The sequence below is a fragment of the Myotis daubentonii genome, chromosome 17 (assembly GCF_963259705.1).
Source record: "Myotis daubentonii chromosome 17, mMyoDau2.1, whole genome shotgun sequence".
Taxonomy (NCBI): domain Eukaryota; kingdom Metazoa; phylum Chordata; class Mammalia; order Chiroptera; family Vespertilionidae; genus Myotis; species Myotis daubentonii.
Genome location: NC_081856.1, coordinates 49,728,842 through 49,754,443, shown reverse-complemented (window position 1 = coordinate 49,754,443; position 25,602 = coordinate 49,728,842). Strand labels below are relative to the sequence as shown.

Sequence of the window (25,602 nt, the reverse complement as noted above, 5' to 3'; positions counted from 1 at the left end):
GTCACGCCCCACAGCTCCTGCTGCTTCTTCCCCCAGATTCAACAAGTCAGAAACTCTTAAGTATCTTAATTCTGGGGCCCATTCTTCTCTCCTGCCAATTTCCAGGCTCATGCTCTCTCTCTCCTGGGCCCCACAACACCTTCGCTGCTGGCCTCCATTCTCTCTCCCACCGGAGTCCCAATTGGACACTGTGGTTAGAGTGATCTTGCTATAAAACCCATCTGATCATGTCACCTTGCTTGGAAGCTTCCACTTGTTGCCGTCAGGAGGCACGTTCAAACTCCTTCGCGTGGTGTGAGAGGAGGTCCTTTACAATCTCACCACCCTGGTCTTACCCCCAGCACGCCATGAACTCCCCTTCCTCTGCTCTGGTGCCTTTTCTTCTCAGCCCTTCCCCTATCTCTTCAAAACCAAGCTCATCCTCTCTGAAGTCTTCACAGGTGTGCCAGAGAGAGTGGGTTCCGTCACCCTCCTAAATTATGAGTCATGCAGTGTTGTTCTAGTAATTGTGAGGTTACAGCTCTTCCTCTCACCAAATTCTGAGCCCCTTCAGGGCAGGGACCACACGTCTTACTGTCCCCCCATCCTAGACCCTCAGCATGGTACGTAGGACGTAGCAAAGGAGCACAAATGTGTGCTGATTGAACAAATCAATGACTGAATGAAACAACTGGTTCTTTATAATGTTTTGAAGTTGATTTTCGTAATAAATAAAAGTTTCAAGTCAAACAGCATTGAAAGAAAGCATCAGGGTCTTCTGAGATTTACAAAAGCAGACAGAGTCAAGTTAGTGTAGATGGAGAAACAGACAAACTGTGGATCTGACAGATTGGGATTGAATTCTGGATGCCTCATACCAAGCCTGGGTTTTCTCATTTATGAAATGGACGTGATAATAGGACCATCTAGGGTGGTTGTGAAAAGCAATAGAGGAAATGCAAGCCGAGGGCTTAGTTTAGTGCCTGGTTCATTGTAAGGACTCAAAAAGATGCCAGCAAGCTGCGGGGACTAAATCAGCGGTTCTCAACCTGTGGGTCGCGACCCCTTTGGCGGTCGAACGACCCTTTCACAGGGGTCGCCTAAGACCATCCTGCATATCAGATATTTACATGACAATTCATAACAGTAGCAACATTACAGTTATGAAGTAGCAACAAAAATAATTTTATGGTTGGGTCACAACATGAGGAACTGTATTTAAAGGGCCAGAAGGTTGAGAACCACTGGACTAAATCATCACCGAGGGCCTAGTGGTCTTAGCAAACATCCTTTTTTTTCCGTCCTTCTGCTTGTTTTTCTCAACCCATAACATTGAAAGCTTGACCTCAGCTGAAATGTGATTACATTCATGCAGGATGGTGAAGAAAGGATGGAGGAAGAAGAAATGCAGCATTTCTCATAGGGGTCTTGTTGTCTGTGCCTCTTTCAGGACATCTGACATGAGGTAGGGGCAGAACCTACTCATGGGTTCCTGCACGGGCATGGGGCTAGGGCTGATAGGAGAAAGGTGCCTTTGAAAGGGACTCCTCATAGGACTCAACCTCTTTTACAGTTATTATTCCTCAGTGGACTGTTTTTCTTTGCTGGACTGCAAGTTCCCCAAAGACTGGCATCAAGTCTCTATTGCTCCCCAGAGATAAAATTAGGACCAATGAATGAAAATTGTTGGGCATCCGATGTCTTCTCCGCGTAAAAGAAGAGGTTCCTGACAATGAAAGGAGGCCGACGGTTGCAATAATGAGCTCCCCATGATTGTAGACATCTGAGCTACACTGCATGTTGATGTGTTGAGGAGACTATGGAAGAGATTTCATTTTGTGGGAGGTTGGGTTAGAGGTGTGTGGTTACTCAGAGCTCATGGGATTGGGCAGGTGTGTGAACTCTTCCTCTGGTTCCAATTGAGGACACTGGGTCTTTATGAACCAGGGTTATTTATTTTTAAAAAATATATTTTTTATTGATTTCAGAGAGGAAGGGAGAGGGAGAGATAGAAACATCAGTGATGAGAGAGAATCATTAATTGGCTGCCCCCTGCATGCCCACTACTGGGGATCAAGCCCACAACCCGGGCATGTACCCTTGATTGGAACTGAACCTGGGATGCTCTATCCACTGGCCGAATAAGGGTTATTTAAGAGTTTCATTGTGTCAGGCAAATTGGGCCAAAGTCCTTGGATTGTGAAGTGTATTCTTTCTTTTGTTTTTAAAGACTGTTCTATCAGCACTAATGTTTGCAGTATCAATACCAGCTCCCTCAGTTTAATTGAAATTGATGAAGATTATAATATAGTAGAGAACCCCCCCCAGACCATCCTAAAATGATATCCTAAAATATTAGGGTGAAAATCTGAGGCCTAGGACTCTTGACTTTAGTGTGTGCCTTCAACACATTTCTTTGTGATATGGCCAATACCATTCGGTCTCCGTGTAACTCAAGAGGAAGACAAAAGGCTAAATATGGTAAAAAGCTACCCTTTTGTATATGACGTGAGGAGTGACTTCTTGGCCACATATGGTAAGGCCCAGATCGTTCCTGGGATCCTATTTGATTGAAATAAGAGTTCATAATCAGGGTTCATAGATAGGCTTTCTGGACGCATAAATCCTCTGAAATTGCACGCAAATTTGTGTGCATATGTGCATTTTCCTGGGGAGAAAAGACCATGCTTTCAGGGGATTTTTCAGTGGGGCTCTTGACCCCCAAATGTTCAGAAACATTTATCTCCATAGTAATGATCTGCCCAGCAATCAACTGAAAATACTCCCCAGGAGAGGTAACATTGTAACCATTTACACTTGAGTGTTGCAGAAGAGCGTTAGGATGAGCTAGCTACATGGGATGTCCCGGTTTTGTACGCAGAGCGGGAGCATTTATATTCTAAGAGTGAAAGGGGAATTAGGGGGAAATGAAGAGTCTGCGCCCTCTGCCACATCCAAGTTCCCTATCAGACATTTTTGCACAGAGCAGACTGCAGAACAAAGTCTCATTTATCTGAAAGAGCTAAGCGTGGCACGGTGCAAGTCTCAAGTGGCGCCTGCTTTCTGTTCTCAGAGCGATTATTTAACACCTCCCAAGGGCGTCTCCAGATACCATCGCAGGGATAACGGTGCACCTCTCCGCCGGGGAGCCTGCCAAGCGCATCTGCCGCGCGCATCTGCCGCGTCCCCGGAGAGTGGACGAGGCTCAGTACCTGGCGGAGGGGGCAAGGCATGCCCACCACCCCCGCCATTACAGGATTGGGGGTGGAGATTGGGGGGTCGGCCGTGGCAACTTCGGTTGGGTTCAGCACTAAGAGTCCTGGTCTGCGAGTCCCGGGGTCCAGTGCCTGCCATTTCTGAGCTCGCTGACCCGAGGCAGGTCACCGTCCCCTCAGAAGCTCAGTTTCCCTTCTGTAAAACGAAAAGGCTGCAAGACTCAGACCCACCCAGACGCTATCTCCGCGCGGAGGTGCTGCTCCTTTAAGGAGGGCGGTGGCGCGGAGGCGGTGGCCGCGCCCCCTTCCTCTCCTCACCGCGCCGCCCGACCACCTGTCTCCGGCCTGGCCCCGCCCCTTCGCTGGGGCGGGGGCAGGGGGCGGGGCCGGGCTTACCTTACGGGGCGGGCTCATGGCGCATGCGCACGGCCGGACAGGTCCGCGGCGCCCTCACTTCCTGGCATTCCCCCCTCCCCCTCCTCGCCGTTACCCTGTACATCCGGGTCACTTGCCCTCCCCGCTCGGAGCCGCCGCCGTCGCCGCCGCCGCCGCTTGGCTCGTCGCGGCTCCGCCACAGGGGCAGGTGCGGAGGGGCTCCCGGTCCGGCCGCCGCCGCCGCCCCGCTCCGGGCCCGCGGCTCCCCCTAGCGCCGCTGAGGAGCCGCCGCCGCGCCGCGAGGAGGGCGGAGGAGCGGGGCTGAGCGCCCGGAGGCTCGAGCGCAGGGTGAGTGGTTCCTCTGGACCGTTTCCCCGCTTCCCTCGCACCCGGCGCTGGCCTGCGCCTCGACCCCATTTTGGCGGGGAGGCGGGTGCGGCGGCGCGGGGCTCCCCGGTCCCCCCCGGCTCCCCCGCGTGTTGGGCCCGCCTCGGCGCCCATCCCCGGCGCTGCGGCTGCACCTCCGCGGACGCCCCGCCCGCCCGGCGCCCCCTGCACCCATTCATTCGGCTCCTCCGCGCTTCCGCCCCTTCCTTCCCCTCGCACCTCCGCGCGCGTGCCCGCCGCCCCCTCCCGCCCCCGAGGTCAGGCTCCCCGGCCCCCCTGCCCTCCTCCCGCGTCGCCCCCCACCGTTCTGTCCTCCGTGCGGCCGCCTGTCCTCCCTCCGGCTCTCCCCGGGCCCGGCCCCGGGTCCACACCCCCTTCTCCCGCGGACTCGGCCACGCCCCACCCGGCACCCGGCGCCCAGCACCCAGCCGCCTGGGCACCGCGTCGAAGTTGGTGTCCCGTCGGCCACCCACTCCTCCCACCTGTGCGCCTCCTTCCCATCCTGCGTTGACCTCTGAATGCCCGGCATTTCAAGTCCAGATCCTCAGTCCCAGGGTTTGGTCTTAGTGTTTCCAAAACACAGTTTCCCTGTAATGACCCACATCGGTGACTGTCCGACGGTAGTGGCAGTGGCCACTGCTGTGTGTGTGCGTTTTCCTTATGGGCCCTACCAAATATTCTCTCTTCTCTCTCTCTCTCTCTCTCTCTCTCTCTCTCTCTCTCTCTCTCTCTCTCTCTCTCTCTCTCTCTCCTAGAGGAATATCTATGGTGGATTTCCTCTGAATGTAAAACCTGGCAGATTGTTCGTTTCTCTTGCTGCTGCTCCCCCACATTCCTCCGCGCTCCTCCCCCGATTGGCAACATTACCTGTTAAGACTGTTTGTTTGGTGAGACTTTTTCTCATCTGTCAACAGCAGTTACTGAGTCGTCCCCTCCGGCGTGCGGAGTCCAGACGAATTGCCAGGATTCTTGCCGTACCAAAAAGTGCCATTCTGGATAAGACGGATTTTTGGAATTTGTTCACACTTGTTTTCCCCTCCTGTGAATGCATGGAGGTTGCGATCTCTTTACTCCTTAACCCTCATGTGGAAAATGTGTGGCAGTCCGTGTTGTGTGCTTACAGCCCTGCAAGCCTGGTGGACTGACCTTCCAGGGGAGTGTGGTGCACAGCGGAAGGAATTTCACTCACTTGGGTGTTCCGGGGACTTACTGCAAATCACTTTAGACTAATGCACCTCGAGGAAAACGCACCGATCCTCTTAGTTCTTTAGTAATTGTATTAAATAATAAAAATAGAAAAGTTGGTGCCTAGCACAACTTGATAACTGGGGCGTATTTGATAGCCCGTTTGTAAAATGTTGCAGTTACTAGTAACTAAAACTGTCCGGTGGACATTCATAAAGTGAGAGGACAGTACTGTGTTTTTTTGTTAGTTTTTTGACATCCTTAGTACATAATAATGAACTTGTATGTTAAATAGTGTCACTCTTGAGATTTTTTGGCTCATGTTAGAAATGGTCACTTACCTTTACTTAGTAAGTAATTGACTGAGGAGTCTAGAACAATAGTTACTTCATTTTACTCCTAGTCTCCCTGGGGAAAATATTGGACTGCCACTTACTAGTATATGAGGTTACTTAGCTCATTAAGCATTGATGCACTCAACTGCTAGAGCCTATAATGTGCTCTTTCACTGTTTAAGGAAAACAAAATTATAATATTTGTAAATGTTAACATTAGTTATATATTATGCCCACTGTTATTTTTGGTCTCCTTTTCTGTTGCTACACCAGAGTTTAGCACAATGCCTGCTTATTACACAGTGGATACTTAATAAATATTTTGAATAATTGAGTGAATGGCAAGGTCAGAGAGTTTTCCACTATAATATCATTTTGTAATTATGTGTTAAAAGTTTTGATTACTCTCAGCTGCAGTTTTCTCAGTTAGCTTGTATATTTTGTGGATTGCTGTATCTGATTATTTAAATGCTTTGAGACTTTTGAGGGAGAAAGGACAATAGACCTGTCATTTTGGGTTATGCGCTAGTACATTGAATGGATTTGTTCACTTAGAATGGGTATCTGATATGTGGATCTTGTCAGCATTCCTAAGCAATAGTTAATTCAGATAATTTCTTGTGCAATAAAAGTTTCTAAAAGTCAGGATAAAAATTCTTGGATGTATGTGTTCATATGATCAGTTCACTAAACTAGGTAAATTTTCAAGGAATGTTTCACATAGCAGAAATGGAAGGCATAATCCAATCATGTGGCAATGGTTACTTAACATATCAGGGGTGGTGATGAAGACAATGACGTTAATAGTAACTAGCACTTATGTAGTGTTTACTACTTGCCAGGAAGTGTTGTAAGATGGTTAATCTTTATGGTAACCTTGTCAGGTAGGTCATAGTATTCCTAGCTCACAGACTTGGAAGCAGGTTAAACTAAAATGACACAGCTACGACGTGATAGAACTGGGTTTTGGCTCTTAATCATTGTGCTGTAATAGCAAACACATGACAACCCTGCAAGATGTAGGTTAATTCCTATTAATTCCTAATTAGCATCAGGAAAGAAAGACTGTGACAGTTTTAAGTGACTTGTCCAAGTGCACTCCCACGTAGGATGAGGAAGACTGTCATTTAAACCCAGACCTCTATGACTTGTAGTTTTTACTAAAATTCTGTTTCAAAGTACTAATTTGAGGTCCTACATTTGATATATATTTAGAAGGCATACTTAAAACAGCAAAGCTCAAAGCTTTTTCAGCTGGAACACAGGATGGATAATGTTTGCTTGTTCCGTACTCTCAGGAGCATATAAAGCTTATAATTTCCTGCTCACTAACTATAGCTCACCCCTTACCCGCTCATGCCAGCATATTGGAATGCAAATGAGTGACATTTGTAAACTTTATAAACAAGGAAACCATTCTTAGAATTTCAATTCTTTAAATATGTACATTTCTTATGATGCATCCTACATCCTGATGGTGGCACCTTGGGTGAGAATGGCTGTTTTCAAAGATAGTGGGTCATTTTGTTTAAATAGAATACTTAATGTGAAGATATATTTTTGTAGCTATTTAATTTATTTTGAAAAGGTAATGTTCAGTGGTACCATTGTGTGCAACACAGCGAAGCTTTTAACCCTGTAGAGTCATTTTCTGCCACACACATCATCTCTTGGTGTATTCTCCTCGTGTGATGCGGCTGGTGTAGACTAATGCAGACACTCACTCTGCCTAGAATATTTCTTCCAGTCATGAATTGGCATGTTCTCAGATCACCCAAATTAACCTGAATACTAATTTAGGTCACATAATTACAGAAAACACTATGAGAAAAATGACTGTTCGCAGATATTATTTGGGGATTATTTATGTCATTTCTCTGTTCTTAGGGTAATAGTGAATTAAAAGCACAGATTTAAATGAAATCTGAGATTTATTGGGTCTTGAAGTGGACTTTGTAGTTTGTTGACTCGTACTCTTAGTGAGAGATTCTGCTCATTGTGAAATTGTAGTTCTATGGACAAAAACACTGTGCTTAAACCCTGGTTTGCCCTTGTCTGATAGATTCTCAGATTACCTGTAAGAGGGGAATAGTAATGTTTGTGTAATGTGCCTTACAACACTCTTGTGAAATCTTTATATTTCAGTGCAGTGTAATAGGGAGTGCAGAATATAATTTATTTTTTATATATATTTTATTGATTTTTTACAGAGAGGAAGGGAGAGAGATAGTTAGAAACATCGATGAGAGAGAACATCGACCAGCTGCCTCCTGCACATCTCCTGCTGGGGATATGTCCGCAACCCAGGTACATGCCCTTGATCGGAATCGAACCTGGGACCTTTCAGTCCGCAGGCTGACGCTCTATCCACTGAGCCAAACCAGTTTCGGCAGAATATAATTTATTAATCTAATGCACTTATAACTCAAATGATCAATTTTTTGTTTGTTTTTGATCATCTGGGTTTTTGTTTTGTTTTTTACATCTGGCACAATACTTGGTATGTGATTGCCATTAATCACCCAAACAGTTATTGAGCACATAAGCAGGCTTATAAAAGAGTGAATAAAATATTAGTGGTCCCTTCTTACAGTAGAATAGAACAGCGGTCGCCAACCTTTCGGACCTCACAGACCACCAGTGGTCCGCGGACCACTGGTTGGCGACTGCTGGAATAGAAGACAGAAGAATAGACCATGTGAATTCAGTGATGGTGTGTCTCCCACAAATACTTAATATTCTGAGTCAGGATAAAAGCCCATGGTGTGTGTAATGCCATCTAAACTGAGATTGAACCAGTAGCCACCCAGGCAAAGGGGAGAAGGCATGAGTGTAGGAAGACGGAGAGGCAAAGTCTGGAAGTAAGAGAGGTCGTGTACATTTTAGAAACGGTTTCTGGTTCTGTATGTCAGTAATGTGGTCTGGGAAAGAGGTGGACAGTAAGCCAACCATAAGGGTGGCTGCTTGAGTCATGTTAAGTTCAGGTCAGTTTGACTGAACTCTGTGGGGAAACCATTATAGGATGTTTAAGGGGGGATAAAAAGAAATACTCAAGTTTGTCTTTTCAAAAGATTGTTCTCTCAGCTTTTGGAGAATGGATTGAGGCTGAAGATAGAATTACAGGTAGGCGAGTTAAAAGGCTGTTGTTCACGTCCAGGAAAGAATTGACAGTGTTCAGTACTCGAGTATTGACAATGGAGGGATGATGTTAAATCTGTAAGATTTGATGATTTACTGGATGTTGGCTCCATTGAGCCAGCAACGCTGCTTCTGGTGGTAGAGTAGGGGATACGTTTCCCCAGAGGGCTCGCTACTACTTTTTCATGTGCAGTCGAGATGCGGCTGGGGCAAAGGCAAAGCCAGTCGTATTCACAAACATGCGTTTTACTTGACTCTCCACATTTTTAGTCATTGAGAATGAGTTGACCCAACCCCAGAGTGGAAATATCACTCTGGACACTCACAAGGCTTCCATGAGTCAGGCATTCCATTTCCCCAGGAGCCCAGTAGGCAGCTAATAGCTGCCTTACACCAGAGATGTGCCTGATGGCTGTGTCCGGGAGGCAGAGGCCAGAACTCAGGGCCACCGCCAGGAGGACACTTCCTCCCTTTGTCACTTGTAACCCAAAATGGTCCTTACGGTTGTGAGGCTCAGGGGGTACTAACACTTTTCTACCCGCAGCCTTTTCCTGATTGGGAGAATCCCTGTGAACTTGCAGGAGGAGGAAGTACAACCATGTAACACTGATTCCTATTACACATTAGGATGTAGAGGCTACAAGAGGACATTGAATTGCCCCAAAGAGCCCCACCCATGGGTCACTTTAATTTCCCTTTCCTACTGTAAATCCTGTCCAAATTGTGTTAGCTGAGTCTGGATGTCCTCTCCCTCCACGGGGTCAGATAGGGTGGTGATCACCTGGGTTCCTATATCCAAGAGAGCCCTAAAACTTAAAAAAAAAATATTTTTATTGGTTTTAGAGAGGAAGGGAGAGGGATAGAGAGATAAAAACATCAATGATGAGAATCATTGATCGGCTGCCTCCTGCATGCCCTCTACTGGGGATGGAGCCCACAACCCAGGCAGGTGCCCTTGGCCACAATCAAACCAGGGACCCTTAAGTCCGCAGGCCAATGCTTTATCCACTGAGCCAAACCGGCTAGGGCTGAGCCCTAAAACTTTTGAGTCCCTTTCTAAGGTTCTCTGAATAGCCTCAGAGGGGTATTATGGCCTTCAGTCCCTCTTGGGGGTCAAGGAGACCTCAGCCCCATTCCTTCCTATTTTTCTCTGTAAAGCAGAAGAGTTTGGAGGTGCATATAGGGAGGGATGGAGAGGGGCACAGAGTGAGAGAGGAACTCTGTACCAGTAATCAGTCATTTTTGGTCACTCTCCCGTAGTTCAACCAAAAGAACTTCTGATACTTTTGGTTTATATAAAGCTCTCTCTTGGCAGGAAGGCCATGATTACTTACACAATCTGTTTCAGCTTTGGGGATTCCTTGGCTCGGCAGTCACGGCCATGCTGCCTTTCACCCCGAATGTGTACCCAGGGCTTGCTGCCCCAACGCCATGACACATCCCTCCCTCTGCCAGCCCAGGGGAGAAGGACCACTTCTCAATGCTTACTTTTTAAACATTAATTCGACTCCCTGTTCATGAACTGGTAGGACAGTGGGATCCTTCTCCCCACCCCAACTAGGTAGCTCTCCGATCCCAGATGTCTCCTGTTGCAGAGCTCTGCCCTTGGGCCTTTCTCCTCCTTGCTGGAAAGTCATGGCTCTGTCCATGTCCTGTCCTTGTTGCCCACACTGTCCAGAACCATGTCTGTCTGAGATCTTTCCCTACTTACAAGCTAATAAGTTACCCGGCCACATTTTAATGGCTGTTGGTGAAGACACGAGACCCCCGTGGAAGAGATGAAGGACCATTTATTCCTCTCAGTAATAGCAGTAGGCAGAGTATCAGCATTTGTGCTGGTTTCTGGACCCTGAGTTTAGACTCGCACACATAGAGGACTGTGTTATTGGAGAGAAGCCCTGAGTTTAGGGAACCCAAATCTTTTGTAATGAGCTGTAGTGGGCCTGTCCTTTGCTTAAGGATGCCTTATATTATAGTGTAGTGTGTGATCATACCAGACCCTAGGCATGCCTGTCCTTTGCTCCAGAGGGAGACACTGTGTCTTTCAAGGCTGTTTGCTAAATAGATACCCTTGAGAATGTAGTCCAGAGCAAAGGGTAGTCGGCACTCTCAGCTTGCAGCACATTCAGAAACGACAGACCTATAGACAATTCCTTCCCAACAGAGGTGAATTATACCTCAATAAATCTGAGTCAAAAAAAGTACCTGGCACATAGTAAGAATGCAATACACAGTGTTATTGCTGTTCATTTCCTTGATCTGTTGGGGGTGGGTGGGGCAAACCTAAATGTAGTGATCTTGTTGGAATTTTGAGATTTTCTCCAAGGCAAGTGGTAATGACATTTACTCAAAAAGTAATGACTAACATGTTTGGACATGTTTTGATTTGAAAAAAAAAAAAATTATATTGACCTTTTAAGAATTTCAGGAACATTAAAGTGAAATATGAGAAAACCACCTTGGGTTGCAAGGTATGAGATTACTTTTCTTTTGTTTATATCAGTCTACCTAAAGTTCTCTACTTAAAATTCTGGCAAATTCTAACATACAAGACAATGTTAATTAAGCCCAGCATTTTAAAGTTAGGCTTCTTTTCCTTTAGATCTTGGGACAGTAGAGACCTGGGAAGTAAGAGAGGCTGGCATAGTTAGCTGGGAGAGTTTTAAACTTGCAGTTTTCCACATGTGTGCTTGTGTGTAAGTTCATGCGTGTGTGTGTGTGTGCTTGCACGTGTGTATATGTATATGTGTGCGCACTTTAAAGGATAAGGCTTTATCAACTAGAAGCCCGGTGCACAAAATTCATGCACTTGGGAGGTGGGGGCCTCAGCCCAGCCTGCATCCTCTTGCAGTCCGGGAGCCCTCGAGGGATGTCTGACTGATGGCTTAGGCCTGCTCCCCACAGTCAGACATCCTTAGCGCTGCTGCCTCTGTGCTCGCCGGCCATGAGCCTGGCTTCTGGCTGAGCGGCGCTCCTCCTGTGGGAGCACACTGACCACCAGAGGCAGCTCCTGCTTTGAGGGTCTGCCCCCAGGTGGTCAGTGCGCATCATAGGGACCGGTCATTCCACCATTCAGTCGATTTACATATTAGCCTTTGATTATATAGGATAGGATAGGATTAGTGCCATTTAATTCCGACCTTCCAGTTACTTTCTGTAAATAAGCATCCAATATTGTTATTTTGAAAGCTAACTTTACTTGCTGAAGATTGTTACGTTTGAACCTGTTTTGACTTAAATATTTAATATGTTCTGGTGTTACATAAATATATTTACCAAGTTGTTTTTTAAAGTACAGATAAGTCAGCTTCTCCCCCCCCCCCCCCCCCTTTATTGAGCTAAAGTGAACATGAATTTATAGACTTGGAGATGTAAAATAATCTAGCTGTGATGGTGCCAGTTCTGAATTGCTAGTGGGTAAAGGCAGGTTGATGCCTCACAATCAAGGACTGTAGCATTTTGGAAATAGTCTTTGATAATTGGGACTTACTATATTAAAAATGTGAATATATTAAACTAAAGATTTTCCTTTTTATTTATAGAACAGTATGTTGAAGCAGTATCAAACTGTGTAGCATGGGGTTGGCAACGTTTTGAAATGGGTGTGCCAAAGTTCCATTATGGTATGTGTCATGGTGACAACTGGCCAGGGTTCTGTCTTTGGTATGTGTCACTGACCCCTTCTTGGTAGTTTATTAGCTTATTAAATATGTATCTTTTAAGGACTTAGTTTTAGATAATATTCTGTGTTCTTTCTTTATAAGCAACTTTTTGTTTGTTTGCTTGTTTTTGTTACTCCTCACCCCAGGATATTATTTTCCATTGATTGGAAGGGGGGGAGGAGGAGGAGGAGGGGAGAGAGAGAGAGAGAGAGAGAGAGAGAGAGAGAGAGAGAGAGAGAGATATCCATGTGAGAGACATTGATTGGTTGACTCCCGCATGCATCTTGACTCAGCTGGGGATCAGACTGCAACCTAGGTATGTGCCCTTGACCGGGAGTTGAACCCATGACCCTTTGGTGCATAGGTGTGTGGGCTGATGTTCTAATCATTGAATCACACTGACCAGGACTCTTTTTATTAATGGTATTATTTGAGGTGCAAGGATTTTGAATTTTGGTGGAATCCAGTCCTTCTTCCCTTCCTTCCTTCCTTCCTTCCTTCCTTCCTTCCTTCCTTCCTTCCTTCCTTCCGTTTTTTAAAGGATTATGCTTTTGGTGCTGTGTTTAAAAAATCTTTGCCTAACCCAAGCTCATGAGATTTACTCCCATGTGTTCTTTTAATAGCTTTGTAGTTTTAGCTCTGACATTTACGTGTATGGTTTATTTTTAAAAAACTCTATATAGCGTGAGGTAAATTTCTAAGCTCATCTTTTTGTATATGGATATCCAGTTGTCTCAGCACCATTCATTGAAATGATCCTGTTTTCCCCATTGAATTGCATTGGCAGCTTTGTTAGTCATTAGTTGGCTGTAGAGATCTGTGTTTATTTCGGGGCTTTCATTTCTGTTTCATTGGTCTACATGTCTGTCCTTCTGCCAGTCCCACATGTCTTGATCACTGTAGATTTTCATATCATATTTTGATAACACAAATAGCATTCTTCTTTTCTTTTAAGAATATGTCCTCATATTTATAAAAAATTGAAACAATAGAAAAAGTAAAAGCAAAAGTCACCTTCTAAGTAGTTACTATTTTGGGGGACATCTTTCTAGCTTTTCTGCACACACATGCATGTTGTGTGAGCGCATACATATCCTCACAGTTACACATAAAGACACGTCAGTATTTGCCCACGCTCATTGTTCTTGTGTTCTTTTTGAGTGAATACATTTATTGTCAGCTTTAAGAGAGAACTGACTATTTGCTTTCTTCAGGCACTTCTGTAATCCCGTTAGTTTTTACTGACAGACTTGTGAGAAGAACAAAATTCTTTGGGTAAGAACTATGAACGCTTTTTCGTTGCTAGCATGGTAAATGGAATTTAGTTCTCACTTCCTCTGCTGAAAGATAACTTTAAAACAAATTTTTTAATGTGTGCTTTTCGACTGGATGGCAAATTATGTGTGAAACTTTAACAAAATTAATCCCTAAATCCACTTTTAAACATTGAAAGTTTCCATAAATCTGCTCTTGAGTATTAGATTAACTTCTGGCAGTTGTTGTGGTGAGTGTGGAGCCAGTAAATGTGTGTGTGGTGAGAGGGTTTCATTTGCAGTTATACGGGACTGATCCCACAGGGGCTGGACTTTACCGTGTTCATAAAGTAGGACCGACCTTTGCTCTTTTGCACTTTGTGAATTCAGTCTTGTAACCCTAGTGGAGACTGTTCCTGAGATACTCTCCGTGGCCATCATGAGACTGGGACCAAACTTTGAAACACTTCTCCTCTAAGAGCAGGTCAAAACCAGGAACTTCCCTGACATTCACCTTTTCTTATAGTATCATTCTTCATGATGAATACATGGTTTAAAATCACATTTAGAGATGCAATAGGTGTAAGAGGTCTTATTTATAGACTAGAGCAGGGGTGGGCAAACTTTTTGACTCGAGGGCCACAATGGGTTCTTAAACTGGACTGGAGGGCCGGAACAAAAGCATGGATGGAGTGTTTGTGTGAACTAATATAAATTCAAAGTAAACATCATTACATAAAAGGGTACGGTCTTTTTTTTTTTTAGTTTTATTCATTTCAAAAGGGCCGGGCCGTGGGCCGTAGTTTGCCCATGGCTGGACTAGAGGCTCATTGCACATAATTCATGCAAGGAGCTCTGCCCTTGCAGCCTCAGCCCCAGCAGCTTGCCTCAGCCCTCGCAGCCCCAGTTTCGTCCGGAAAGATATCCGGAAAGTCATTGGGCTGTCTGGTCTAATTAGCATGTTATGCTTTTATTATTATAGATTACACTTAATTTAAAAAGGTTGGAGCTTAATCTCCAGCTTTGGGGAGACATTAAAGGTTGTGAGTTTGGGGAGTGATACAATGAGTCAGATTTCGGAAAGCCATCCTCCCATCGGTTTAGTGGAAATTTGGTGTTTGAAAAAGGCATGCTTATATTGTGCAGGAAGCTGCTTGCCCAATGAGATTATATAAATGAGGTTTCTTGTACAAGATTTAAAAAATTAAAACTTGAACTAAGAAATTTTTAGATGACAAATGAACTTTTTACAGAAAGGAAAGCAGTAAACACATGTTAATGGTAGCTGACTGTGTGGTGGGGTTATGGGTTTTTCTTCTGCTTTTTGTGGAAAATTTAGAAAAATGTTAAATAGTATATTATGTAATAAGATGTTAAAAATGAAACTCTCTTATTCTGAGTTGGCCCTAAGTCAATAGATGCACATTTCTATAGTGAGTTGTAAGAATACCTTGCAAGTCTTGCTTAAAGAAAGAAGCAGAAAATAGATCTTGTGACTTCTAACATCCCATCTGCTGGTATAAAGATTCAGGAAGTGGAAATTAGAAGAGTTTTTGAAGTGATTTGTTGTAAATTGGAAGAGTTTTTGAACCAAGTTGTTGGTGTTTCCCCTAATCCCCCTCCCTCCCAGTTGAGTGCTCCCCCCCAAGTGAGGGGCTTTATGGTAATGACTTGGAGAGCTTAGGAGGCACTGGGTGGATGTCTGTCTCCCTCGGGCCTGGGTGTAAGAAAGGCTGGCTGTCCGGGCAGCACAGCACAGCAAGGTTACTGTGTGGGGGCACTGCCCGTCCTCCTGAAGCTCTTTGGGGCAAGAGTACATGTTCCCCACAGACCAGATGAGGGCCACTATGAGGGGAAGCCCACAGGATCAGGGTGGTACGGGCACGGGGGTGGGATGATGGCGCTAGAGAAAGAAATGACTGGTTTCCCAGAGGAGGTGTGTCTTTCTGCATCATGGGAATTGTTGCAATGAGAGATCCCCAGGGCCAGGAATTGTAGTAAGAGATCCCCGGGCTGGAGTGGTGAGAGCATGCAAGGAATCCCTGAAAGCATTCCCTGACAGATCAGGTTTAAACACTTGGCACCCAGCCAAGAGGAGCGCCTGTGCCCTCTAGTGACACCTGAGGTGGAAGGGGAGGGGTGAGGCAGCCTCCTTGTGCCACCTAGGCTAGGAACAGGCTAGCCTGCCACAGGCAGGGCTGGGACGGGGAGAAGCTGGAACCTTGGATGAAAACTTATGGTTATACTAAACTGGGTCTCTTAATTTCTAAACTCAGATCATTTTTATAACTTGAAAATGACCAGTGTCCTAGTCTTGCCTAAATAAGAGTTCAGGGAAATTACTGTCGCCACAGAATAACTTTAAAGCACAGTGGTAGGACAAAATGTTGCAATATGGCTACATCCCACAGATTCTGCTTGTTCAGGGTAATGGTTACAATTGTTTTTCTAATGAGAAAAATATCAATGAAAATGAATTTTTATAAGGAGAATGTGTCCATTGAGGCATTTTGTCATGAATAAAGTGTCATCAACTTTGGGACCGGACAGATCTGTGCTTGAGTCAGATCAACCTCTTATTAGCACTGATGTGGACAAGTAAAGTCATTTTTGAGGTTGATTTTCCTCATTTACTTTTTATAAATAGGGTAACAACTGTTTTGTGGTGGTTATGAAAAGTTATGGTCCATCATAAAATGTGTGATACACAGTAGGTAGTCACAAATATTAATAACCCTCTTCCCTCCTTATAGCAAGTGTTTCCTATAGTTTTAAATATGTTCTGACTCTCCTTAACATGTGTTTTGCTTCCTCTAAATGTATTCCTTAAAAATACGGAATGATTAATGGGTTCAGTATGACTACAGGGTACTATCAAGGATGTAAGCAATGGTAGTTTTAGTGTAGCTAAGGATTTCACCTTTGATTTGAAATGTGAAGGATTTTCAGAAGTAATGAAAAGTAGTTTTACTGCTGTGTCGGTGCTTAGTGCGGAAGCATGTGAATTAGAGGCCTAAAGAAAAGGCAGACCCCAGAGGAGACCTTTCCATCGCTGTTCGTGGAGCAGTGTGGACTGTCTCAAACAGAAGGAAGGCACCATTGCAGAGAGAACGCGTTGTAAGCACGGTTTTTTAGTTCTTTATTTAACGGATACATTTCATTTGTTTATTTATCCACCACAATGTGTTGATTGGGATGGTTCCCCACTCGTCTTGATTCGAGGTGCCTTTAGTGCTTCCTTCTGAAGGCGCATCCTTCTGTAAGCCTTGTTTTTCCTCCTGCTGGCTGGCAGAACAGTGGAGCAACCAACACACAAAACTGCCATTTGTGCGCGGCTAAAGAGGGCGGTGGTTTGAGAGCATCCTGGGCATTTCGTCTCCGTGACGCAGGAATTGGGGCTCTGCTTTTTGTGTTTTCCTCGCTGGCGGGCGGGCGGGCGTTGCAGTGTCCTGGCCAGGCCTAGGCAGTGTCAGGATGGAGCAGTAAGAGAGAGGCAGTGCCCCTGCTCCGCAGCCTGGCATTTCCATAATGTTCACATAAGCTCTGAGGGGATTTTTATTTTTAGTAAAGGAAACTGGTGCTTAGATAACGTTCTTTAAATAAGTGGAAATCTCCATTTTACAAATAACAAAACAGAAGCTCAGAGAACTTAGAAAGTGGAAACTCAACCCAGGTCTCTCTCATTCCAGAAACAACATCAGGTTTTCCATGTATATTTACTGTTTTGCTTTTTCTTACAAATTACCAAAATAATCTTTTCCTCTCTTGGTGTGATTTTATCTGCATTTACATGAACTATTGAAACATTTTGGATTTTCTGTATCTAAAATTTTAATGATTGGTCTTGTCTTTTCTTTTAAAATTTCATATAATGCTTCAGATAATTCCTCTAAAGATCAGTAAGATAGTATTTTCTATATTTTGCAATTTAGTTTTGAGAAATTAAATTCTAATCTATCTAGTATCTATAGGCTGAGAAGGTTTCATCTCAGTTTTCCATGGGATTATTTCAGTACCATTTATTTACATTAAATAACATTTTCTTTCTTCATTGCCCTGTGATGATTACTTTATACATTCCTCACGTGGAATATTCTCTGTGAACCTCTAGCTCCTTTTCCTGCTTGTGCAAATCCTGTTTATTTTTCAAAACCTATGTCAGCTACCAGGGCTTCATGAAGTCTTTTCCTAGTACCTGACCTCCACGCTCTGCCCCTCGCTGAATCCTCTCAGCTGCCATGGCGCTTAGGCCACACTGCTTCTTTTTTACCTTGAACATGTTAATTGCCACAGTAAGGCTACATGCTTTAGAGAGCACGCTCTTTTCATCACTGCATCTCCTAGGCACTTACTTTGTTATTATGTACATAATAGACTTTCCGGTAAATATTTGGTGGTTATACTTTTTTTACGCCTATGCACAGTTGGACCTAATCTGATTTCTCTGTTCTCTTCCCCTGACACTATATATATATATCAATTCCACACAATTTTAATTATTGGTGAGTAGGACTGATCCCTCTCATTTGCTCTTCTGTGTTTTTTTTTCCCCCCAAAATTTTCATAGACTTGTATGTTTCTTTTCCTCAAATGGATATAGAATAACCTTTTGAAGGTCTAAAATTAAAACCCAGAGACTGTACTTGTTGGAATTATATAATAATGCACTTTTATGATGTTGTCTGATCTGGAAACATGGTCAATAGGCTCTTAAATTCAAGTGCTTTATTCTGTTTCTAAGATGGTTTTTGAGATTGCTTTGCATATGTCAAGAACTTAAACAAATTGAATTGAATTCGATTTTATCATACACCAAAGAAGGAACGGTCTGTGTTGCATAACTAGCTGGATCTCTATACCATCATTTGAAACACTGCAGAGCTGTCCATGTGTAACAGAATGCTCTGAAGTCATAACTGTTACGTTTTATGTTTTGCTGGAGACAGAAAATTTTTAACACTTATTTGAAGAACCTCTGGGCTTGTGAATTTTATTTTTAGATGCCTGGATTATCTAATTTACATATTATCTAATAACCACTGTTTATGCCCTGACATTTGATTAAGAAGGATGAAAACAATTATAGTGTCTTATTATTTCTTGATTTATTAAGAATTAGACAGGATAAATTGGATTTTTCCTCTACGGTTTTATGCAAGCGGCACCGGTTTTTCCCCCTGTGGTTTATGAAAGTATGAAGGTGGCCAGCCAAGCCACTTGTTTTGTTTATTTCTGGGTGGCTGCAGTCAGCCTTAGGGAAGGAAGTTTTCCTTTGGCAGAAAAAGCAAAAAGTGTTTATTCATTCCATTTGTAGTAACGTTGATCCAAGAGGAGCTTTTGAGGAAAACCAGAGTGGTTAGGTCTTGAACATAAACAGCTCCGATTCATCTCCTAACTAGTAGAGAAAAGTGAAAAATTAGGATGATTAAATATAATTTATAGACAATGCAAAGTTCTAGAGCAGAAGTTCTAAACTGATGATGGTTCATTAACCAAGTATAGCCCCCTGACACTTTTTTTTGGCTTCCTGACTGTTTAGAAAATTTACTTAATTAGTTAATAACACTTAAAATTTTTTTATAAGTATACGCAGCAGCAGGGCATGTTAGTAGCAGGGGACCCCCCCTAGATTAAGCATACATGTTTGTTTGCCTTAGTTGGCACTTGCAACCTGATTCCTGCCGACCCCATATGTGTTTCACTTTGCAGTCCGTTCTAGAGGCTCTTGAACACGGAAGTAATAGGTCTAATGCTGCAAATGCAGCTGACCCTTCAACTTTGAGTTAATAGGAGATAGAATAGGAGGCGTGAAGATTCCAGGTACTGGGGGTTTGAGTGGAATATGGGATGTGTGAGAAAGAGAAGTTGTAAAGGAATCCAAAGATTTTACCTGAGCAACTGGAAGGAGAGAGGTCCATCAGCTGAGCTGGGGAGACTGCAGCCATAGGTTTGAGAGGGGAAGATGAGTTCAGCTTTGGACAGGTTAAGTTTGAGGTATCTACTAGAAATCTTAGTGGATGTACTGAGCAGGCAGTGGTATGAGAGTATGGTGTTGGAGAAATGTTGAGATGGAATAAATACATTTGAGATATATGATACGTAAATCCATGGGATGAAGTGAGATCACGGAGAGGGGAGGACCTGGACTGAGCTGGGGCATGTTAGCATTTGGGGAGTTTGAGAGAAGAGTTCTGCAGAGATTTGCCTCTGGCAAATAATAGGTTATTGTCATGGAATATAATCTTCACACCTGTAATAAACCTGACATTTTACTAGTGCATTGAAACGGAAGGACCTTAAACTGTGATAGAATATAGAAATACTAGAGGTCCGATGCATGGAATTCGTGCAAGGGGGCTCGGCCCTCGCAGCCCTGGCTTTATCTGGAAGGTCGTCCTGCTGTTCGGTCTAATTAGCATATTAGCTCTTTATTATATAGGATGCTTCTTTTAATAATTTTAAGCCCCTGTTACAAGAATAAAAAGAATTACTAATTTTTCCCTTGTTACCTTGTTTCATAAGCTATAATGAGAATAGTGTACTTTTCTTAGTACACTTATTAGTCTTTGAGTGTCTTGAGGGTAACAACTATAATGTTTTATCAGCTATTGGTGTTTTCCAGAGTGTAATATAATGCCTTACTCTTAGTAGGTCCTCTGTAAATAGTTGCTGAGTTAATCCAAGGAGACACACACACACACACACACACACACACACACACACACAGCATATACTTATAATATGTAGTTGCATTCATGAATTTTATTGTTAGTTTTAATAAAATAAAGTTGTTTTAAAGTATAGTAATGTTTTAGACTTTCTTCCTTTTTTCTTTCTTTAAACAGGTAGAGGGACGAGGGCAGAATCACCAGCACTGGCTGAAGGTAAATATGTCTTTGGGGGAAATGATTATTCAAATGCAACAAACATCATGATTTAAATAAGAACTACATTGGCTAAACGTAATATAAGGAAATGTCCTATACATATATTATATTGCTAAAAAATGTCTTTAGGAAATAACACCCTGTAGTGTTTAGTTTCTGGCTTAGTCTAGGAAGTAGTGGGGAAACGTAAATTTAATTAGACCTTTTTTTTTTTATAGCTTTTCATAGTAGAGGTATGTGTTTTGTTTTGCAAATTCCCTTTTAAGTCATTTCAGCTATCACCAATATGGTTGATCAGAAAAGGTCTAAGCCATAATTCTAGTATGTTTATTTACTAATTTATGTATTTATTTGGAAGAAGGGAGAACACTTTTACATATTTCTTAATGGGAATTCTACCAATTATTGGTTTTGGTCCTTTTTAAAATGGGTCCTGAGTACTCAAACATTTATAGTCCTGTAATTGATTTAATTCTAACAAGTCAATGGGTATTTGAAAGTGTAATTTTTCTACAGACTCTTTGCGTTCAAGTGAAAATGACCAGCTTAAATCTCTTCTGGTGCTCCTCCTAGTCATAGGTAGAGATACTTCCTTTCAGAAGGTGCCTGGCCTTTTCTTAGGCCCCTGTGACAGCTCTGTAATGGTCCTGTGGGACTGGAGCCCTCACCTGCGCCATGGCCCGCAGTGCAGGAGCTCTCATGGTTTCTGGAACCATGACCTCTGTGGTCATCAGTGAACTCTGAATCCCTTCTCAGAATAGTGATTCTGACAGTTATTTTATGAAGTAAAATACATATGATTAAAAAAGGAACCAGATAATATTGAAATAGTTAACAAATATTAAAAATACAAAATTTTGATAGAGCTATGCTTCTGACAGAAAATAAGCTTAGGGGACAATTCTGCTAAATACTGTAATTTTAAATAGTGATGAGTTTGCAGTTGTAATTGTAATGTAATTTGAAATTACCTCTGATTTCTGTGGATGACAAGTTCAGAGGTATTTCTAATACTCTTTGGTTTGTTGCCTAGAATCTTGCTTGAAGGATTGCTAACTTCCACCTAGAGCAGCGGTTCTCAACCTGTGGGTCGAGACCCCTTTGGAGGTCGAACGACCCTTTCATAGGGCTTGCCTAAGACCATTGGAAAACACATATATAATTACATATTGTTTTTGTGATTAATCACTATGCTTTAATTATGTTCAATTTGTAACAATGAAAATACATCCTGCATATCAGATATTTACATGACGATCCATAACAGTAGCAAAATTACAGTTATGAAGTAGCAACGAAAATAATTTTATGGTTGGGGGTCACCACAACATGAGGAACTGTATTAAAGGGTTGCAGCATTAGGAAGGTTGAGAACCACTGACCTAGAGGTTAGTGAGAGTTTCCCATCCAGATTCACAGGCACTGAATTCTCCTGGACCCCAGATTAAGGACTCCTGTTAGTGAAAATCAGCCAGACAAATTCTTCGTTGTATTTGATAAGTGCAGTTTTCTATGTTCTGTATCACTAATCTTAAAAAAGTAGCACTACACATCCATACATTAAGAAATATCCTGATGGTGTGGGCTAGAAGTTTTTGAAATAGCTTTGAAGAAACTTCTGTTTGCTGGTTAATAATCACAGAAACAGCATTCTGTGGAAAATGGTGTAGATGATGTGTTAAACCTTGGAGTTTGCCTGCCTCCGAAGAACACATTCTAGTTTCAGGAACATGAACTACACATCCTATACTAATAAAAGACAAACATGCAAATTGACCATACTTTTGCTATGCCTTAAGCCAGGCCCACCAACCAATCAGAGCAACTATATGCAAATTAACCCAACCAAGATGGCGGCCAGCAGCCACAGAGCTAGAGTGAGCAGGAGGCTTGCTTGCTCCAGTGATGGCCAAGGCTCCCCGCCTGCCGTGGCCTGGCTCTGAGCTCCACTGAAAGCAACAAAGTTTCAATTATAGAAGGTAAACAAACCCCAGATACCTGCTTTCAGCTAGCCGTGGCCACGGAGCTGGAGCAAGCAGGAGTGGGTTGCCCCTGGCGCTGGAGGAAGCCAAGCTTTCCGCAGGCCTCCGCTAAAGGCAACAAAGTTTCAATTATAGAAGGTAAATAAATCCCAGAATAAAAAAGAAAAAAAGGAGAGGCTGGGAGCTTACATTGCCAGGATGCTTGGCCAGCCTGAAAACGGCTCTCAGCCCCTCACCCAGACTGGCCAGGCACCCCAGTGGGGACCTCCCACTCTAAATGGGGGTGTGGCCAGCCTTAAACAGCCATCAGCCCCTCACCCAGGCTGGCTAAACCTCCATGGGGTGAGGGTCTCCACTGGGGTGGACATCCTCCGAGGGGTCCCACACTGCAAGAGGGCATAGGCCGGGCTGAGGGACCCCTCCCCCCACCCCCCAGTGCACAAATTTTTGTGCACCGGGCCTCTAGTGTTAACATAAAATAGTTCAAGATGCCAACAGTTAACCAGAGAAATGCCATCATTTGTTTCCATGGGAGGATGCAGATGGTAAGTGCTCTGATGCTTATGTTGTGGAAATGTTGGCAAGCACCAGAAGGTTACACCAGTGGAGTCAGACTGGATCTTGGTTCCAAAATCTCAGTACTTGAGTTATGGCCAAGAAAGAATTTAGAGCCCAGACTCAAACTATAAGAGAAAGTTTATTTAGAAAATCACAGAGGTAGAAGTGAGCCTAGTAGAAATGGGCCCAGGGAACAAGTAACAAAGGCACAAGAAGGGCCTTGGAGTTGAGGAGAGAGAAAGGTAAATTACAGTGATGCACCTGGGGGAAGAGAAAGGGGAGAGGGAGAGTGGCTTTTCCCTAAGGCCCTAGGGCTCTTAAGGGTGGGGGTTTTAGGGGAGGTCCCAGGGAAGGATCTCAGTAGAATATTCATCAGCTTCCCAGGTGGCAGGACTTTCAGGTCTTGGCCTCCACTGATTGGTCTGCGCCAGGGCGGGGTTCATTAGTCCATGCATCTGGTCCTGATGTCAGCCACTGTGGGGCTTGTCAGGTGTTGCTGCTTCTCTGGGCCTGGAGCTGAAACACAATTGAGGCCTAGATGTATTTGATGTGGGTCAGAACCTCATGTCCTGGGAGCTTAGTGCTGAAGAGCTATTCTGTGACCCCTTTTATGGTTCCCCCATGACTAGCAAATTGCCAGGGGAGGAAAGGTCAGGGGAGGATCCACACCTCATGACCAGCTATGATATGAAAGGTCAGGGGGTCTGAACTGCATGACCAGCGATATGCTAGGGGAGGAAAGGTTACGCTGGGGGCAAGGTCCTTGTTTTCCCAGTTTTGCCTATTGCTAGGCACCCTGAGCGTTCCACCCTGGTGACCTTCTGAACCTGGTCCATGGTCCTTGCTCTGCTCATGTCTGTCTAATTGCCTACCACAGAAACACACACATCAAGGTCAAGACTTGTAAAACATCATCAGTGTTTTTCAGTTACATCTGCAGTAAGAACTCTACAGTGACGATGTGCCAGCCTAAGTTAGGAAGAGCCCAGAGTGGTGTCACTAAATTTGAATGTGTTCACCACCTTGTAGCTGACTACCAATAAAGGGAATGGCAGATCTATTGAAATTTGGTTGATAGCACTAATCTTTGTTTTGAAGGGAACATTGTGAGTATCCGGCTATTGGGCGTTTTGGTTCTATCAGTGTGATCCTACCCTGATGCCATATTTTAAAGATGTTCTCAAAAGCTGCATTGCCAAGGTCAATGGATTAAGCCCTACTTTCAAAAAACGAATTTGCTGCTTTTGCCCAAGTCACCAAGTTTTTCTAGTCCTCAGTTTCTTTCTTTTATAGAGAATTGAGCTACATGGTTTCAAGTCACTTCATGAACCCTATATTTTGGGCTCGAATTTTGTATCCTTTCTCATTCCCTTCACTTCCTTCCTTGTACTTCAGACACGTGGTGAAAATATTCACAGTCGTTAAGTGAATTGAACTTTGGTTTAAATAAATATTGTCCTTGTGTGGAGCTTTCAAAGCTATAATTATTAGATAACATTTAGTTCAGAAAACTTTGTGATATATGCATTCTGTATTTCTTTTAATGGTTTGAAAAATCCATTTAAAATTAATAAGCTCCACTACAGGAAAACATTGGAATACCTCCTATTTTTTGTTAATCTTAGTTTTTTTTGCGGGGGGATTGGTGGTAAATCGGTGCTTACAGTGCTCTTTAGTGAAAGGTATCAGCCTTATCCTTTGAAAATAGTCATGGAGTATGCTTTTTAAATTTACACAGGGAATCTGTCCCCACTGTCCAACTGAAGTAAAATAGTATTTTTAAAAATGATAAAATGAAAACATTCAATTATAATTACATCTTTTCTGCAATATCAAAATGTAATAGATACATCTGTGTTAGAGTCTTTTAAGCATAATACAAGATAGTGATTTATAAATGTAGAGTTATTCAAGTACATATCTTAAAAACTATATGATTACCAAGAAGAGAAAATTTATTTTGCTTTTGTGATCTGTTTGATTGTGATGAGCCTGGAGGAGTTATATTTAAGGGAATGATTTTAATTGCAGTTCAGGAGCAAGGGAAACATGTGGCAGTGACCGCCTGTGATGTCACTGTATGAATTCCGTTAGTGTGCCAGGCTCAAACAAAGACCTGGTAGGGAAACCTTGAAGGACATTTTGTAGTACTCTCTGTCATCTTTTCTAGTCATCATTTTTTTTTCTTAAAATTTTAATCTCTCAGAATTTTATTTCTGCTTTAGAAATTTTAATACTGGTGTTGAATTAATTTCTGTTAGGAACAATTGAAATATTATAAAACTTTTTGGATGAGTTATGTGTATTTTCATTTATGAGTAGGAAGTAGTATGGCAAAATGGTTAAGAGAATTGTTGGGACCCAGATTTGCTGGAGTGAATTTGAAGCAAGATGTTTAATCCTTCTGACCTTCAGGTTGCTCAGATGTAAAATGAGGATTGTAATGCTAACCAACCTCATAAAATGGTTGAGGATTTTACCAGGTAATCCTGTGCATATACTGTTTAGCATAGTATGTGGCACACAGTAAGATCTCATTCATTGACTTTTACTTTTGTTTAGTGCTTACAGCATCCAAGGCCCTCTGCCAGATGCTTTGGTTACAAAGGTGAAATTATAGTCCAACTCCAGGAAAGCTGGTTCTAT

The 25,602-nt window shown here is 43.2% G+C and overlaps 1 protein-coding gene across 8 annotated transcripts in view; it reads left to right on the top strand.

The window, feature by feature from the left end:
* Window positions 1–25,602, top strand: part of CYRIB (CYFIP related Rac1 interactor B) — a 113,921-nt gene that overhangs the window by 50,942 nt on the left and 37,377 nt on the right. For 3 of the 8 annotated variants that reach the window (XM_059672291.1, XM_059672295.1, XM_059672294.1), the window contains exon 3: window positions 20,375–20,413. Coding sequence is in view for 1 of the 8 variants with exons in the window: in XM_059672301.1 (XP_059528284.1) it covers window positions 3,614–3,777; window positions 20,379–20,413 (199 nt within the window). In the remaining 7 variants the exon portion in view is untranslated. Of the gene's footprint in view, window positions 1–3,613; window positions 3,778–3,819; window positions 3,918–20,374; window positions 20,414–20,634; window positions 20,650–25,602 lie in introns of those variants that run through there. The other 5 variants (XM_059672293.1, XM_059672296.1, XM_059672301.1 and 2 more) reach the window with 4 other exon arrangements.